The 17,306-nt window shown below is 44.2% G+C and overlaps 1 protein-coding gene across 1 annotated transcript in view; it reads right to left on the bottom strand.

The window, feature by feature from the left end:
* Positions 1-12,906: 12,906 nt before the first annotated feature.
* Positions 12,907-17,306, bottom strand: part of SNX4 (sorting nexin 4) — a 62,656-nt gene continuing 58,256 nt past the window's right edge. Inside the window, exon 14 of the mRNA XM_058662038.1 lies at positions 12,907-14,051. Within this exon, the coding sequence (XP_058518021.1) occupies positions 14,004-14,051 (48 nt within the window). The 3' untranslated portion in view covers positions 12,907-14,003. The remainder of the gene's footprint in view (positions 14,052-17,306) is intronic.

The raw sequence follows: 17,306 nt of genomic DNA on the forward strand, positions 1-17,306 counted from the left end.
TCCTCCATCTCAATGCCAGATCTCGCGCACACTGGTCAGTCCATGAGCCAGTCCTACTTAGTCCACCTCCTGTCCTAGGAAAAAATCGTCTTTCTTGACCGGCCTTCACCCATTCCAGTTCTTATCGTTGGGTGTTACAGCCCAGTCAGGCCTAGTCCACACCCAGACACAGCTCACACATGGTTCAGCAGGGGCAGACACCTGACCCAGCCTGACCTGCACCCACCCTGGTTTTCACGATCACCAGTGGGTGCTAGAGTCTAGCCTAGTCTGGCACACCCCAGATCTAGTCTATACTAGTGCGAAGGGACACTGCAGCCATGTCCAGACCAGACACCAGCGCCCACTCTGGCCCCGTGCTCACCAGTGGAAACTACAACCCAGCCAGGGCGTTTCCTTAGTTCCCTAACCAGGCCTGATCCCAGCCATAGATCTCATGCATACCAGTGGTTGCTCTGACCTAGCTTGGCATAGACCCTCCCATCTTGGCCTTTGCCTTCGGATGATGTAGCCTGGCCTGGCCCACCCGGCCCTCACGTCATCTCCTCCTCACTCCTCTGACTGGCAGGTGCTGTAACCTGGCTCTGTTCAGTCTGTTCTCATCCCTGGCTCATGTGAACCAGTAGGTATGGCAGCCTAGCCCAGCATGACCTGCACTCCATCCTGGTTTCTGTACTTGCCAGTGGCCACAACCCACAAGTTCAGGACCCTCCCTCTGCCTAGCACATGATTGTGGCTGGGGGATTCAGACAACTGCCTGCTGCTCAGACTTATCTGGACTCCTGGTGCTAAATTACAAGCCAGGGCAAATTCAAGGTGATTGGGGAGCTACAGTTCTTCACTTAGAAGCTCTCTCAGAGCAGGTGCAGATGAAGACATGAGGATGAGGGTGCAGATGAGGGGGTGGGAGAATGGGTCCAGGCAAGAGACACAGCATGTCCCAAGGCCTGGAGGCCAGCATCACCCAGTGCTGTGATGTCTTACATGGTGGTCCCCAAGCCCCAGAGTCTGGAGGGGGGACCTTTGAGAGGTAGTTAAGCCATACGGGGATGCCGGCAGTAAGCAGGCTTGCCTGCCACAAGTTGGGGCTGCTTCTTCAACTCATGCATTTGTTTTTCTGCCTTCTACCATTGGAAGAACAGGTAGAAGACCTCACGTCATCTCCTCCTCACTCTTGGGCTGCCTAGCCCACAGCAGAGTGAGAAGTAAGTCTTAGGTCTTTATAAGTTATCTGGTCCCTGCTAGCCAGCAGTAGGAAACGCACCAGGACAAGTAGGTGCGTCCAGGAACCTGCAGCAGCGTCCCAGGATTTGTACCTAATGTGCCTGCCAGTCAGTCTGCTTCTGGGCAGTAACCGTATCAGAACTATTCAGGGCCCTGCCACCAGCCATGGTTCAGTTTCCTGGTCTCATAGGAGCCAGGGGTCTCTAGTTTCTACCAAGCCAGGGCACGGCCCCCAGAGAGTAACCCGAGCTGGGGCCCCGGGAGCAAGAGCCTGCCCAGGGCTCGGGTGTCAGGTCAGTTTGGTGAGCACCTGTAGGTGGCACAGATGGACGCACTGATCTCATCAGCCCTGGGGCTTCCCCGCAGGCTGGCCCCGGCAGACAGGGGTCAAGGCCACTGGGGCCTGTTGCAGCTTCCTGCTGGGGAACTGATCTGCAGGGCTGCTCTTTGGATGAAGGTGTCACATACACAAGCCCAAGTTAAGGAGGGAACCCTAGAGGTGTATGCAACAGAAGCTGGCCACACCTCAGGTCACTGAAATGACCCAAACCATGGAAGCCAACTGTGCCCCACCAGGGACCGCCCCAGGATGCCTTCTGCCCCGTGTGGGCCTTACTTTGCATGTCCAGCTCTGGCTACTGAGCTACTGAGCCGTGTTCGAGCACCCCTCGACTTCCCTAACCCCGGGGGCCATCAGCTCAGGAAAGAAAGGTGCACGAATGTCCTGCCCACAGGCTGGATGTCTCCATAACCGGCTGTGCAGCCTTGAGTGAGTCACTTTCCCTCTCTGGCCCCAGTTTTCTCATTTTTTTAAATCCCCCTAAAGTTTGTTTGTTTGTTTGAAAGATAAAATTACAGAGAGAGAAAGAGAAACCAAGACAGAAGTATCTTCCATCCGCTGGTTCATTCCCCAAATGTTTGCAACTGCCAGAGCTGGGCCAGTCTGTAGCCAGGAACCAGACGCTTCTTCCAGGTCTCCCACATGGGTGCAGGGTCCCAAGGCTTTGGGCCGTCCTCGACTGCTTTCCCAGGCCACAAGCAGAGAGCTGGATGGGAAGTGGAGCTTCTGGGATTAGAACCGGCGCCCATATGGGATCCCGGGGCGTTCAAGGTGAGGACTTTAGCCGCTAGGCCACGCCCCAATCTTTAAAATATATTTTTCCTGGTCCTGGCACAGTAGCCTCAAGACAAACTACAGGGCAGTGGTCATCAAAACAGTCTGGTACTGGTACAGAAACAGAGAAGAAGATCAATGGAACAGAATAGAAACACCAGAAGAGAGCCCACACATGTACAGCCAACTAATGTTTGACAAGAAAACTAAAAACAATCCAGGGGAAAAGTCTGGTCTCTTCAACAAATGCTTTTGGGACAACTGGAGAGCAGCCTGCAGAGGTAAGAAGACCCGCACCTGTCACATTATACAAAAATCAGCTCTAAATGGATCAAGGACCTAAATCTACACCCAAAAACCATCAAAATATTAAAGGAAGACATAAGAAGCACACTCCAAGAAACAGGAATTAGGTAAGACTTCTTAGAAAAGACACCAAAATCACAGTCAACATAAACAAACAGAACTACATCAAACTAAAAAGCTTCTATACAGCAAAGGAAACAATTAACAAAGTGGAGAAGCAACCAATGGAATGGGAGAACATTGTTACATACTACACAAGTGATAGGGGACTAATATCCAGGCTTTACAAAGGGCTTCAGAAACCCAGGGATAGCAAAAAAAAAAAAAAAAAACTAACCCTGTGAAAAAATGGGCAATGGAAATGAACAGACATTTTTTCAAAAGAAGAGATTCAAATGGCTGACAGACATATGAACAGATGCTCACGCTGCCTAGTCATCAGGGAGATGCAAATGAAAACCACATTGAGGTTCTGCCTATTCCAAGGAGACTGCCTACATTCAGAACTCTACTAACAATACCTGGATGTGGGGAGAAAGGTACCCTCCTTCACTGCTGGTGGGAGTGTAGGCTAATACCACCATTGTGGAAATCAGTATGGAGCACGCTTAGAGAATTGCAAATATCTTGCCAAATGACCCAGCTAGCAAATTACCCTCTGCTAGCAATATACCCAAAAGAAATGCAAACTGCATATGAGAAGGGGATCTGTAATCCTATATTTGCAGCAGCACAAGGCACAATAGCAAAGACATGGAAACAACCCAGATGCCTGACCAAAGAGGAATGGTTAAAGAAACTGTAGTACATCTACTCCATGGAATACTACTCAGCCATTAAAAGGGATTATATTCTACCATTTGCATCCAAATGGTCCCAACTACCAACCATTATGCTCAGTGAAATAAGTCAATCCCAAAAGGACAAACACCGTATGTACTCTCTAATATAAGCAAACCATCATGCAAATTAAGCTTTTTTCTTTTTGTCACCAGTGCATTCAGTGGTGCATTTTTCAACTCCATGGTGTTGTAAATTTTTTGTTTTAACTTCATAACTGTTGTTGACTTTGTTTCATGGCTTCTCATTTAAGGGAATCTATAGTGATGGCGTAATAGAGACTACCATATCCAGATGTATATATTGCAGATATGCAATATATTGCAATATGCATCCCTACTTCCAAATCAAAGATGGACTCCCCAGTGAAACTGTTGGACATATCTAGACAATGGGATGCTGTAATGTCTGACATTGTCTGTACCAGCAACGTTGGGACACACTTAAATAACAGACTGATGGAATTGTAACTCCTTATGAAGGATTATACTGTTTTAACAATACGGGAAAAATCAGTCGGGGGGTGGGATTTTAGGGGTGGGGAAGAATCCCAAACTCTACGGCATTGTACCATAAAATTAAAAAATCAAAATAAAAATTAAAACAAAATTACTTTTTGTTCTCTAGAGGGAACATATTTTAGTGTAAATTCATTTATTTTTAGTTTGAAAATGGTTAATACTATATCTTATATAATATAAACAACGAATGAATACTAAATGTGTTAACATGAAAAACCACAATCTCCTCTGCTGCTGTCCATTCCCATCCTGTCCCCATCCCCAAGCTAGCCTTTACCTTTTTTTAAACAAAATTCCAGTTCTGTCTCAGTTGATCAGGCTGGGCATTAGAGCCAAGTACATGGTGGAATACAAGGGAACTGAATATGGGCATACAGACCTACATATTTTATCTCCTCCCCTCCCAATACCTTCTCACTGTGGTTTTGACATTTGGATACACTGGTGTCATGTTTCCATTATTGTGGTTTAAGCTTCAGACCTATGTCTTACACAAATTTGATGATTTTCTTGATAATATTTTCTTTTGCATTAAATATTGTTTTCCCTTGAGAAGGAGAGAGAGACAGGGATTGCCTTCTCAATGCCCATAACAGCCAGGGCTGAGCTAGGAACTCACACAGCTCAAGTCTCCCACTTGGGTGGCAGGGACCCAACGACCTGCCGTCACCTCCTGCCTCCGTAGGTGTGCATTAGTAGAAGGAGGAAGCAGGAATGGAGGTGGGTACTCAACTCCAGTATGGGATGCCAGTAGTCCCAAATGCTGTCTAACTGCCATGCCAAACACCCGCTCCAGCCTTATTTTCAATGCTCTTCTTGTCTTTGTAGCTCAATCACCTCACTCGCTTGGCCTCCAAATGCAGCAGTCCACATCTGTCCCATCTAACACTGCACTGGTACCGCAGCTGTCCCTGGTTGCGTCCTCTGGGGCCTCCTCTCCCTGCTCCGCCTGGGCAGGGTCTTCCTGCACAGCTCTTGTCCAGGCTCCAGGTTCCACTGCCTTGAGGATCTACAGTCCCTGTTTTCTGGACCCCGTGTCTTCCTGAGTTTTAGTCCCTGCAGCTACTCTCGAAGTGTCTTCCTGAGCAAGGACCTCAGGCCTTTTGGAGGCTGCACAGCTGACAGAGTCTGTTTTCATGCTTCATTGACACTTTGCCTGTCGGGTTAGCTGTTATTTTCCTTGAAAGTCTCACTTGAGTCTCTCCTGGCAGATAAGAAATCTTGCCAGGAAGCAGCTTGGAACTATCCTGATGACAACTCTCTGAATAGTAACAGGTTTTCCCTGAGCATTCACAAACCTGACATGTCAAGGTAGGGTGCATATAGAGTATGGCCTCCAAAATTTATGCTGCAGTATAATCCCTGGGGCCCGTGCAGCTTGGCTAACAGCATCTGATGGGCAGCGGTTCCAGTCCTGACTGCTCCACTTCCCTTCCAGCTCCCTGTTAACGCACCTGGGAACGCAGTAGAGGATCGCCCAAGTGCTTGGGCTCCTGAACCCATACAGAAGACCCAGAAGAAGCTCCTGGCTTCTGTGTATTTGCAGTCAGTTGTGGGGAATGAACCGGGGAATGAAAATCTATGTCCTCTGAATTTCAACTAAACAAAATCTTTATAAAGCAAAATGAAGAAACGATCCCGAGTGTGAGGAGACCAGGCTGCCTCGGGTGATGAGGTCATAAGGACTGCAACCCAGGATGGGGGAGACCTTCTGGGCGTCTGCACCCCACCTCCTCAGCTGTGGGCAGACTGGTAGAAGGTGCCCTCTACCTGAAAGAGGCCTCTCACTTGCAAATCCTAGCCTCCAGGATTGTGAAAACTAAATTTCTATGGCTTACAAATGACCCAGTTTAAGGTATTTTGTTGTAACATCAGGACTGAGACAGCACTTTAAAAAAATGTTGGGACTGGCACAATGGTTCAACTGGCTATCCTCCACCTCCAAGCGCTGGGATCCCATACGGGCAGTTTCATTTCCTGCTGCTCTACTTCACATAATGCTCCCTGTTAATGGCCTTGGAAAGCAATAGAGGATGACCCAAGTCCTTGGGACCCTGGACCCAGGTGGGAGATCCGGAAGAGGCTCCTGGTTCCTGAGCAACTCAGCTCGAGCCATTGTGGCTATTTGGGGAGTGAACCAGCAGATGGAAAATCTTTTCGTCTCTGTTCTCCTTCTCTCTGTAATCTACCTTTCCAATAAAAGCAACTGAATTGTTTTAGAAAAGACTGTCATTTTGGAGGAACTCTGATAAACGGGCAAAGATAAACCCATATTTGTATCACTATATTTACCTGAAGTCTTCCCTAATACTTGTATTTGATGAAAACCTCAATATAATTTTGTTACTATCACATTATATTTTAGATTTTTTTTTTAGAGATTTATTTTGTTTACTTTGAAAGGCAGAGGAGAGCTAACTAGAGAGATCTTCCTGCTGTTGGTTCATTTCCAAAATGGTTGCAACTGCTGGAGCTGGGCTGGGCAAGTCTGAAGCCAGAAGCCAGGAGCTTCTTTGTGGTCTCCCAGATGGATGCAGGGGCTCAAGTTATCGGGCAATCCTCTACTGTTTTCCCAGGTACATTATCAAGGCATTGGGATGGAAGTGGAACAGCCGGGACTCAAACTGGTGTCAGTATGGGAAGGTAGCCCTGCAGCTGGTGGTTTCACTTACTATACCACAGTGCCTATTAAGATTTAGTCTTAATATTAGCACCCGAATTGTTATCCATCTACTCATTGCCAAGGCTTCACATTGTAAATTTCATTTTTGATATAAATTTGCCAACTTTGAATTACACCAAATAATACTATATAGTTTTCTGTCTTTGTGTATGTGACTGCTTAAATTTCTGTTTATTTGCTGAGTAAATGTCCCTAAATGGGTCTCAGTTTGGCAAGGCTACTGGCTGAATAGCTGGAACTTTTTCATATTCTATGCATATAAGGGGTGTCAAGTTCATGGAAAATGTATATTATGAAAAGTCTATGCATGGATTTTGCACCAAAATAAAGCCATCTTTTTTTTTCTGTTTTGTTTGTCAAAGATTTGCTTAATTCCATCTTCCCTCCTACCCTATGAGGGTGCCCTGCTGTAACAGCCTCCTACCTGAAGGCTGACGTACAGCCCAGCCAGACGACGTTATCTTGGGAACATACACAATTATGCCCAGGCATAATCTGTCCTTGAGCATCTCAGGGCTGGAGAACCAGGCCAGTCTTTCCACAGCTGGTAACTTGCTGCTCTTCCTGCTCCCATTCCTGTAACTCCCAAGATCTTTCCCTGCTAAATGCCTTGCCACGTGGGGACCAGGACCGTTAACTTTCCCCTCCCCCTGCCACCCTCACAGGCCAGAGGCACAGGCACTCCTGCAGGTTTCTGCACCTGCTATCCCTGAGGAAACAGCCTCAGGGTCTGCAGCCATGTCCCTTGGGTTTATACTCTTGCTCTGCTACTGGCTGGGGCACCTGCGGTAAGCCATGCTATTGTCCTGGGCCTTGGTCTTGGCTTTGGCAGTGAGTATGCAGGACATGCCAGCTACACCTGTGGGACTCAGAGACTTACCAAGAACGCCAAGCAGTCACTCCACGTCTTCTATTCAGTGGGGCTTCCATCATACAGCTACGTGTAAAGGGCTGCTTTCTTCAGCTGGTGGTTTGTTGCTGAGTCAACCAGCTCCTTCATCCAGGGTTGGATTTAATAATCATGAGTTGACTCAAGATTCCCCAATCCTCTTGACCAGGAATACACAGCTGAGGAAGACTACAACCTTAAGGACAGGTCATCACCCTGTTGCAGTATTCAACAGGCTCAACGATACATTGGGGGCAGTGGTGTAAGGAAGCTCCGCTGGAGGGAGGCTGGGGTGGAGGCTCACAGGAAGCTCAGAATTGCTGGGGATGCAGTGTGTGTTGTAAGTCAGGTGGGGGGGGGATGGACACACATAATCTAGTTCACGTTGCCTCGTTGCTGATCTTAGGCTGAACGCTTGGCTTCCCAGCTACAATGTCAGCTATGGGATTTCCACACGCCCGTGATCAGACTTTACTGGTTTCCCTCTATTCCCAGTTTGCTAGGAGTCTATCATCATGCATCAGTGGTGAATTTCTTTTTCCTTAAAAGATTTTTTTTAAAAAGATTTATGGGAAAGTCAGATATACTGAGGAGGAGAGACAGAGAAAGATCTTCCATCCATTGAGTCACTCCCCAAGCAGCCACAATGACTGGAGCTGTGCCAATCTGAGGCCAGGAGTCTCTTCCAGGTCTCCCACTCAAGTGCAGGGTCCCAAGGCTTTGAGCCGTTCTTGACTGCTTTTCCCAGGCCACTAGCAGGGATGGGAAGTGGGGCTGTCGGGATTAGAACTGGCACCCAAATGCAATCCCAGCTTGTGCAAGGCAAGGACTTTAGCCACTAGGCTACTGTGCTGGGCCCATTAGTGGTGAATTTCAACAATTGTTTTTTCTCTAAAAGTTGAAATGATCAAATGAGATGTTTCACTTATCCCATTAACATGGGGAAATATGGTAACTTTTTTAAAAAAAATTTAAGCTGAAAAAGCATTATTTCATTTTATGACACAGTTTTATAGGAATATGGTAACTTAAAAAAAAAAAAATTTACTTTATTTGAAAGGCAGAGAGAGAGATTTCTTCCGTCCACTGATTCACGCCCCAAACGGCCATAACAGCCAGAGTTGAGCAAATCTGAAGCCAGGAACCAGGAGCATCTTCCAGGTCCCCCATATGTGTACATAGTGCCAAGGCCTTGGGCCATCCTCCTGCCTTCCCAGGTTATAAGCTGAGAGCTGGATCTGGATCAGAAGTGGAGCAGCCAGGACATGAACTGGTGCCCATATGAGATGTTGGTACCACAGGTAGTGTCCTACCTTGCTGTGCCACAGCTCATGCCCCAAAGGTAACTGACCTATACTGCAAAAACAATTCTGCATTAAGACGAACTCTACTTGGTCATGATAAGCCATGTTCCTTGCATAGTGATACATTCAATGAGCTAACTGTTGGTGAATTTCGCGTTTATGTTCGTATATATATATATAAAGTCACTTTATTTTCTTCAAGGGTCTTTGATTATGGTTGGGTACTGTGCTGATTGTCCTTATAAAACTGGTAAGAGGAAAGTGTTCCCTTTCCTATATATTTTTTTAAAGATTTATTTATTTTTATTACAAAGTCAGATATACAGAGAGGAGGAGAGACAGAGAGGAAGATCTTGCGTCCTATGATTCACTCCCCAAGTGAGCCGCAACGGCCGATGCTATGCCGATCCGGAGCCAGGAGCCAGGAACCTCTTCTAGGTCTCCCACACAGGTGCAGAGTCCCAAGGCTTTGGGCTGTCCTCGACTGCTTTCCCAGGCCACAAGCAGGGAGTTGGATGGGAAGTGGAGCTGCCGAGATTACAACCGGCGCCGATATGGGATTTCGGTGCGTTCAAGGCAAGGACTTTAGCCGCTAGACCACGCAACCGGACCCTTTACCATATTTTTTGAAAATTTGTGTAGAACAAGAACTTTTTCTTCTTTAAATATCTGATAGAATTTCACCAAGAAGCCATTGGACCCACAGTTGTCTTTAAAGGATTTCTGATAGGTGTTTTTTAAAACTATCACCTTGTTTTAGCAGGCTGCACTTCCAAGGAATTTTTAAATTTCATTCAATCATTGGTTTGAAATTACTCCTAATACTTCCTTTTAAAGTGTATTTGACCTATAGTAACTTCCCCCATTTCATTCCTGATAGCAGTAACTTGTACATTTTCAGTCTTTCTTTCCCATAGTTTTGCTAGTTTATTGTTTTCAGAGAACCATTTGGCACTGTTTATTCTACCGTTAAAGTTTTCAGTTTCAGTGACTTCTGAAAAAAGTATGTTTTCATTTCCTTGAAGGAGCACTTACAAGACAGAGAAGAGGAAAAGAAGAGGAGGAGGAGGGGAGAGGGGAAGCGAGGAGAGAAGCAGGGTGGAAAGGGAGGGGAAGAAAACACGAGGCAAGGAGTGGGGGAGGGAGACACTTCGCATCTATTAGTTGTCTATCCAGACACATGCAACAGCTGGGCAGGCAGCATCCAGGAGCCCAGCACTCCATCTAGGTCTCCCAGGTGGGTGACAGGGGCTCAAGCACTTGAGCCACCATTTGCAGTCTTTCAGGACACATCAGTAGGAAGCTGGATCAGAAGCGAGGTACCTGGGACTTGAATTGCATTCCAATACAGAATGTGGCTTGGCTCTGCATGAAAACTGCCTGCCTCTCAAATGACATTTAACATGCTCACTTCCTCCTCTAGCTCCTTTCTTTCATATATATTTTTTGGGGGCTACATAATTTATGAAGTTTACTTCTATTAATTTATCTTTTTATTACTTTATGTCTGGATTACTTAACCTGGGATCTTTCAGTTCGTCCCTTTGGGGAAATTCACTAGAAGCATCAATGACCACCACCTGACAACCTGTGTCTGAAGACTGACTGTAAGGATATGAAGCATCTAGCATTGCTGCTTCACTAACTTTGGAGTTTTCACTCGGTTCCATGTGGAGGGATCTCTGCTTATTCTCCAGGTGTGGGAATGTTAAGGATCCTCCGTTTTCACTGTGAATGCTGTTGGAATCACCAGTGACTCACTCGTATACACTCAGATCTGGGGATGTGAAGGCAGGTTAAACAGGACTTCAGCTTTAACCACGCTAAATCCACTGGATCACTGGTGTACTGCCTGGATGGAATCACCCTTTGAGACTAAGTACTTATGTTAATTTAATGAATCCTTGCTCAGAAGTTACTGCTTCTGTTATTCTCTTGTGGTCACGTACATTAAAAAGTTCGTGAAATACATAATTAAGAACCAATCCACCAGTTCACTCCTAAATGCCCACAATAGCTGGGACTGAGCCAGGTGCAAGCCTGGAACCTCTCATGTGTGTGGCAGGGCTGAGCACTGGAGTCAGCAACGCTTCCCTGGCGCATCAGTAGTGATTAGTGGATGCCCAGGAGCTGGGACTTGAGTCAGTGTTGACAGTGGAGTGCAGGCATCCCAACCAGGACATTGTGGCTTGCACCACAACACCAGCCGAGTTTATTTTGGTGAAATAAAAAAAAATTGAAACCCATGCAGTTTTTCATAATACTCGTTTTTCACAGACTTAAAAAATAATAATTTGAGAGAGAATCCCATTTAATGGTTCACTTCTTAAATGCCCACAACAACTGGGGTTGGGCTAGGCCTGAAGCTAGGAGCCCAGAACTTAATGCAGATCTCGCATGCACATGGGTGACTCAACCCAATGACCTGATCCTCAGTGTGGCCTCCCAGAGAGGGCATTAGCAGGAAGCAGGAGACAGCTTCCACAGATGGGCACTGAATCCAGGCACTCCTATATGAAACATGCAGGTCTGAACCTCTAGGCCAAATATGTTCACCCCATGCACTTTTTCTTAAGAGTTTTTTTTTTATTGCAAAGTCAGATATACTGAGGAGAGACAGAGAAGATCTTCCATCCGTTGAGTCACTCCCCAAGCAGCCACAATGACTGCAGCTGCGCTGATCTGGAATCTGGAGCCAGGAGCTTCCTCCAGGTCTCCCAAGCAGATGCAGGGTCCCAGGGCCCTGGGCTGTACGCAACTGCTTTTCCAGGCCACAAGCAGGAAGCTGGATGGGAAGCAGGGCTGCCAGGATTAGAACTGATGTCCCCATATGGGATCCTGGTGCGTCCAGGCGAGGACCTTAGCCACTAAGCCACTGTGCCAGGCTCCCCATGACCTTTTAAAATATCCTTCAAATGCATTGTTTTGAAAATTTATGTGCAATGAGATAAACCTACCTTTTAATTCATTTTTTTCACAAATTTTTGTAAGTACCTTTTGCAACCTTGGAATTCCCACATTCATTGGTTTATGATTTTCTTAAAATTTCAAAAAAATTGTTGAATACTACTTACTTTCTTTATAATTATTCTGATTAGTACTAATATTTCCATTATACAATTCCTTAAGAGTTTTCTTTAGAGGAATGATTCTGTTATAAAATTAAACAAGCCAATTCACCAAGGGATTTTGAGTTGAATATACTAAAAACTAAGCTTATGCTTATATATTTTACAGAACAGAATTTTTTCCCCAGATTTATCTTTTCAAAACATAAAACACAGGGGGGTGAGGCTAGTGTTGTGGTGTAGTAAGTTAAGCTGCCCCCTGTGACGTCAGCATCCCACATGGGGCCAATTCATGTCCTGGCTGCTGCACTTCCCATCCAGCTCCTTGCTAATGGCCTGGAATGCAGCAGAAGATGGCCCAAGTCTTTGGCCCCTGCACCTGCGTGGGAGACCTGGAAGAAGCTCCTGGTTGCTGCCTTCAGCCTGGCCCAGTCCCGGCCATCGTGGCCGAGTGGGGAGCGAACAGGCAGATGGATGATTTCTCTCATTCTTTCCTTCTCCTAATAATTCTTCCTATCAGAAAAATAAAAACAAATAAAAAAAAGAACAACAACCATTATAGGGAGCTGACAGCTATAAAACAAAACACACACAAAAAATACCCGGATACATTTCATACAGAGTAAAATGAGCCCGGGAGGAGGCGGCTTCTGATTTTTAAATGCCAAGCAGAAAGGTCTTCATTTCATTAGTCAAAAGGTGATACTAGTCAGTGGAATGAAATACGCACCTGTACAAATGATTTTGCTTCTTCTTGGTAAAAAAAAACTCCAATAAAAATTTCAATATCATGTTACTTCAGCACCTTATTTAAAAAAAAAAACACTTCAATATAGTAGACCAATTTATACAACTAAACACTTCAGACACACTATGACACGTGTTTTTTTCTTCATAGGTCATCAGATATTAATATATGCGTATCGTCTTGTTACAATAATAAAAATCTTCTGAAAATCAGCATGATACCTCATTTATTTATTGTGTAAGTTTGGCAAACAGCACAAAAATCCAGCAACAGTTTAAACATGTAGAAAAGTCAAATGCTAAACAGTACTGGGGATTTTCATTTTATCGTTAGAAATAATGAGTACAGTTAGGATTCTGCAAAGCTGGGAAAATGAAGGTGCATGGCTTCTGAACACATACCACGAGAACATACAAAAAAAAAACCATAATTTATCTTTTTCAAAAAATTACAGCCAAGCAATTGAAAAGAAGGATGTTGATAACAGACAAACGCCGGCACGTGCGTCTACTCGTATGGGGAAATGCTACATCTCGTACCCTGAAATGCCATGTGCAGAGCCCAGCAGAGCAAGGGGAGGCTCCTTGAGGAGGGGAAGAACGCCAGGGGAGTGGGACTCTTCCGTCCAACACTCAGCCACAGCGCTCTGCATAGCCAGCCTAGGTCCTGGCGACATACTCCACTGTGCAGCTGAGCCGTTCTTGGTTGGCAGTATCAGCTCTCTGACCAGTTATCAAAATTCTGGCAAACGTAAACTGAAGGCAGATGTTACAGGGGGCTTCAATGAACGTGGAAGAAAACCCTAAAATCCATACTAAGTTTCTACTGCTGAGCTTGTCAAATCAAACAGCTCAACTGTAAGGCAATAGGAAATAACCCCCTACAACAGACAAGTATGTCTTACTGGGTAAATACAGCAATTCAATCTCAGGGAAAAAAAAATCTTACATGAACAAATCTAAAACAGTTGGTATTAAAACAGGCATGTGGAATTTAATCAACATATTGACATTCAGTCATTGGTTCAGAAGCCCGAACAAAAAAAAAAATCTATTGGTATATATTACTATATTTACTTTTTGGAATCAGCACCAGTCCCCAAAACTCAAATTAATAATATTTAATCTTCATTAAAATACACCCTTTTTGTGCTATATGAACACAACTTTAACCAGGTTAAAGAAAGCTGAACTTATCCAACTTAACGTGTATTTTTTTGTAGACTGGGTAGTAACTTAAATTTCTGTTATTTACTTGTGCTTCTGTTTTGGGGCACTTTGATTGAAGAGGAACTCATTTCACAGGATTACATCTTGCTAAAGCATTCCTTAGCATTGGTCCAAACTTGAATTCCCTAAAAAAAAAAGTAACTTTAAAATATGATTCTGGAAGCATTTTTCAAAACCATATTTGGCTTAGCAGCATGCTAAGTTTTGCTTTTGGTAACAACGAGTCCAGTAAATATGACACCATTTGAGGAAACTGCTGACAGGAAGTGAATGTTTAATTCTGCATTTATCCTTACAACAGAGGAAGAACTTCTACAAATGTCAGAAAACTGAGTTTCCAAGGTTTGAATCATAAATGCACTTACTCATGTCACATACTCGTTATCACCTCTGTGCAACCAAATCATGTTTTCAGACAGTCTTTTCAGTATAGAATTTGAAACCAAAGTTGTTAGTACAACAAACACAAACGGAGTTACTAAACTGCTGCTCCAATAGCTAAAGTTGAGATGAAAACTCATCCTGTACCAAACCCTTGAGTTCCTCTCAGCAGTACAGCAGTCCACCAAGCACCACCTGGAGCACCACCCGGTAAGCCTCAAGAAGGTGGTGTCACAGCAACCCTTGAGCAGGTGGCAGAAACAAAGGTGTTCAATAAGCAGGTATGGATTCTCCAATAACTGCCCATTTCAAAGAAGGGAACTTTTTAAAAAATATGTAGTATTAAAGTGTATCAGTATTTATCAAGGCTTCAAACAGAAAACAATAACAAAAAACAATAACCAAGAAATCTTTTTGAGTTTTCTTTCTCCCTGATGGGATACAAAAAGCAAATAGATTAATGAAAAGCACAACTCTTCAAAATGCCTTAGATGGGCTGGTTAAAGTAGTATCTAATGGAATGCTCACTATCACAGAGTGAAACTGTACACGCTGGTGCAGTAACGTGTCTGCGAGAGATCAGAAAGGCCAAAACAGCACCCTGGCAGCAATAGTGTGCTCCTGCTTTTGTTCAGAGAAAAATATGTGCAAGACTACTTTAGTTAGTTTGTAGAAAAATGAAATCAAAACGCAAACTACTGTAGTGCAAATGTTGGTTCAACTCATGCATAGGAGAGGTTTTCAAAGAGTTAAAGGAAAATGTGTATCACAAGAAAACTACGTATGCGTGGATTTCAAAATTCTTTTTGCAACAAAATAACCTGATCTTTTAATTCCATTTTCTACAGACTTGTGGAAGTCCCCTCACAGTCTGTAAATGATTACGTATATATACATACATACATACATCTAACCTTGGGGGCGGGCATCTGGCAGTTTAAGCAGCTGCTCGGGTCCCCCACATCCCAAGACTGAGTCCTGGTGGGAGCCCTGCCTTCTCCCCTTCCAATCCAGCTTCCTGCTAATGTACACACCAGGCGGCAGGAGGTGATGGACCCCTCCCACTCAAGACAGAGCCCTGGACTGAGTGTCCAGCTGCTGACCTGGCCCGGGCTAGCCCTTGCTGCTGGGGATATCTGAGGTGTGAACCAGTAGATGGAAGATCTCACTCCTTTTATAACTAATTATAGAAAAATAAAGTTGCTTAAAATCACTGAGGTGTTTTTTTTTTCTTAAGCTTTGGCCTACTTGGCTCAATGAAGTAGACAATTTGCTTCCAAAATGGCTGATCCAAAAGCAGAATGTACCAGTACTGTGGTAGACAAGGTTAAGCCACCAACTTCAATGCCTGATCCCCTATCAGAGAGCTGGTGTGAGTCCTGGCTGCTCTACTCCCAACCAGCTCTCTGCTAATGTGCCAGGAAGGCAGAACAAGAAGTCCCAAATACTTAGGCCCCTACCACCCTCATGGGAGACTTGGATAGAATTTCTGACTTCTGGTTTTAGTCTGGTGCAACCTTGGCTGTTGTGGCCATCTGGGGAGCAAACCAGAGGATGGAGGATCTTTCTGTCTGTCTGTCCCTCTCTGTCACCCCACCTTTTAAATAAACAAAATATACCTTTAAAAACAATTTTTTTCTTGTGAAAAACAGACGTATTGACTTGTTAGTACTACAATGTGATTATATTCAATCAAAGCTTTGGTTACATTCAGTTAACACTGTGACTGGCTAACCGAAGAAAGCATAATAAATGTTAAAAGTTAACACACAAGTAAGATTCACCTTATATTTGTGTAAAAACTGACGCTAATCTTGCCTTCTAGAACTTGATTTTTTAAGTTCCTAAAAACACATTGCAGATTTACAAATACAAAAATATATTTCACTAAGGCAAGAAAATAAAACATAATGAAATTTTAGAGCACTATTCTTAGCAACTAAAGTGAACATAAACCCTGGGGAAATTCTTGTTTATTATGGTTGTCAGCATGGCACATGTGAGTAAATCCCTAAGTATTCCACAGAATGGCCAATATACCTAGGGTAATTTTTTTTAACCTAGAGATTACATTTGTAGCACCATTAATCAGCCCACCATAAAAATGCTGGGGGAAAGTCCTTTAAACCATTATATTAAAGGTACTGCATTCTACTAACGGAAAAGGAAAAAAGTGCAACAGGATATTACAAAGGAGCTTATTAATCAATCTTTCATAAAACCAAACCAAACAAAAATAGTTCCAAAAACCTCTGAGATCTGATCTTTCAGGATTCCTGAGGTTAAAAGAGGCAAATTAGAAAGGACTGCAAATGCCAAGCACCCAGCAGCTGCAGTAAGCAGGAGTAGAAAGATGGTGGCCAGAGAGACCACCCAGCTGCAACACGCACCACCACGGCTCGGGCACACGTACCTGTCACAGTTTATAGTTCTTTCTTATGACCTTAAAGATTCACAGTCTGAATCAAGTTCCAGTTGACTCAGGCCTAACTACGAATTTGACTAAGCTAAGAAAAGCCTTCTTAAGAGCAAGTAGATCCAGTGTTATAAAAACATCTTTGTGCTGTAGTGCTCATGCTGGTGATGCAAGTGAAATAATGGAGGAAGTGATGCCTCTTGTCCAAAATGCTAAGACTTTTGGATAAATTACAGTGTTACAGTTGTTGATGAATACAGTATTGCTAAGATCTCCATAATATGAGAATTCACTGTACTCTAGGCCTAATGTAGTGCATGTCCAACTGCCTGGCACATGGCTTTATGGCAGACATAAAGCACTGGTGAGCATGTCAGCAGACGTCAGGTTATAAAGCAGCTGCCATAAGAAACATCCTCTATTTTCTTCTTAAACAGCATTTTAGAAAAGATTTCCTGACAGCCAAAACTTACTTTAACCAGGATAAACTTTCATGTTCACATCTTTCACTATGGATATTGGTTATAAGATCACTTTATTAACAAACCATATTCATAACCAGATTTCCCCAAAGTAATGTTTA

The sequence above is a fragment of the Ochotona princeps genome, chromosome 3 (assembly GCF_030435755.1).
Source record: "Ochotona princeps isolate mOchPri1 chromosome 3, mOchPri1.hap1, whole genome shotgun sequence".
NCBI classification, from domain to species: domain Eukaryota; kingdom Metazoa; phylum Chordata; class Mammalia; order Lagomorpha; family Ochotonidae; genus Ochotona; species Ochotona princeps.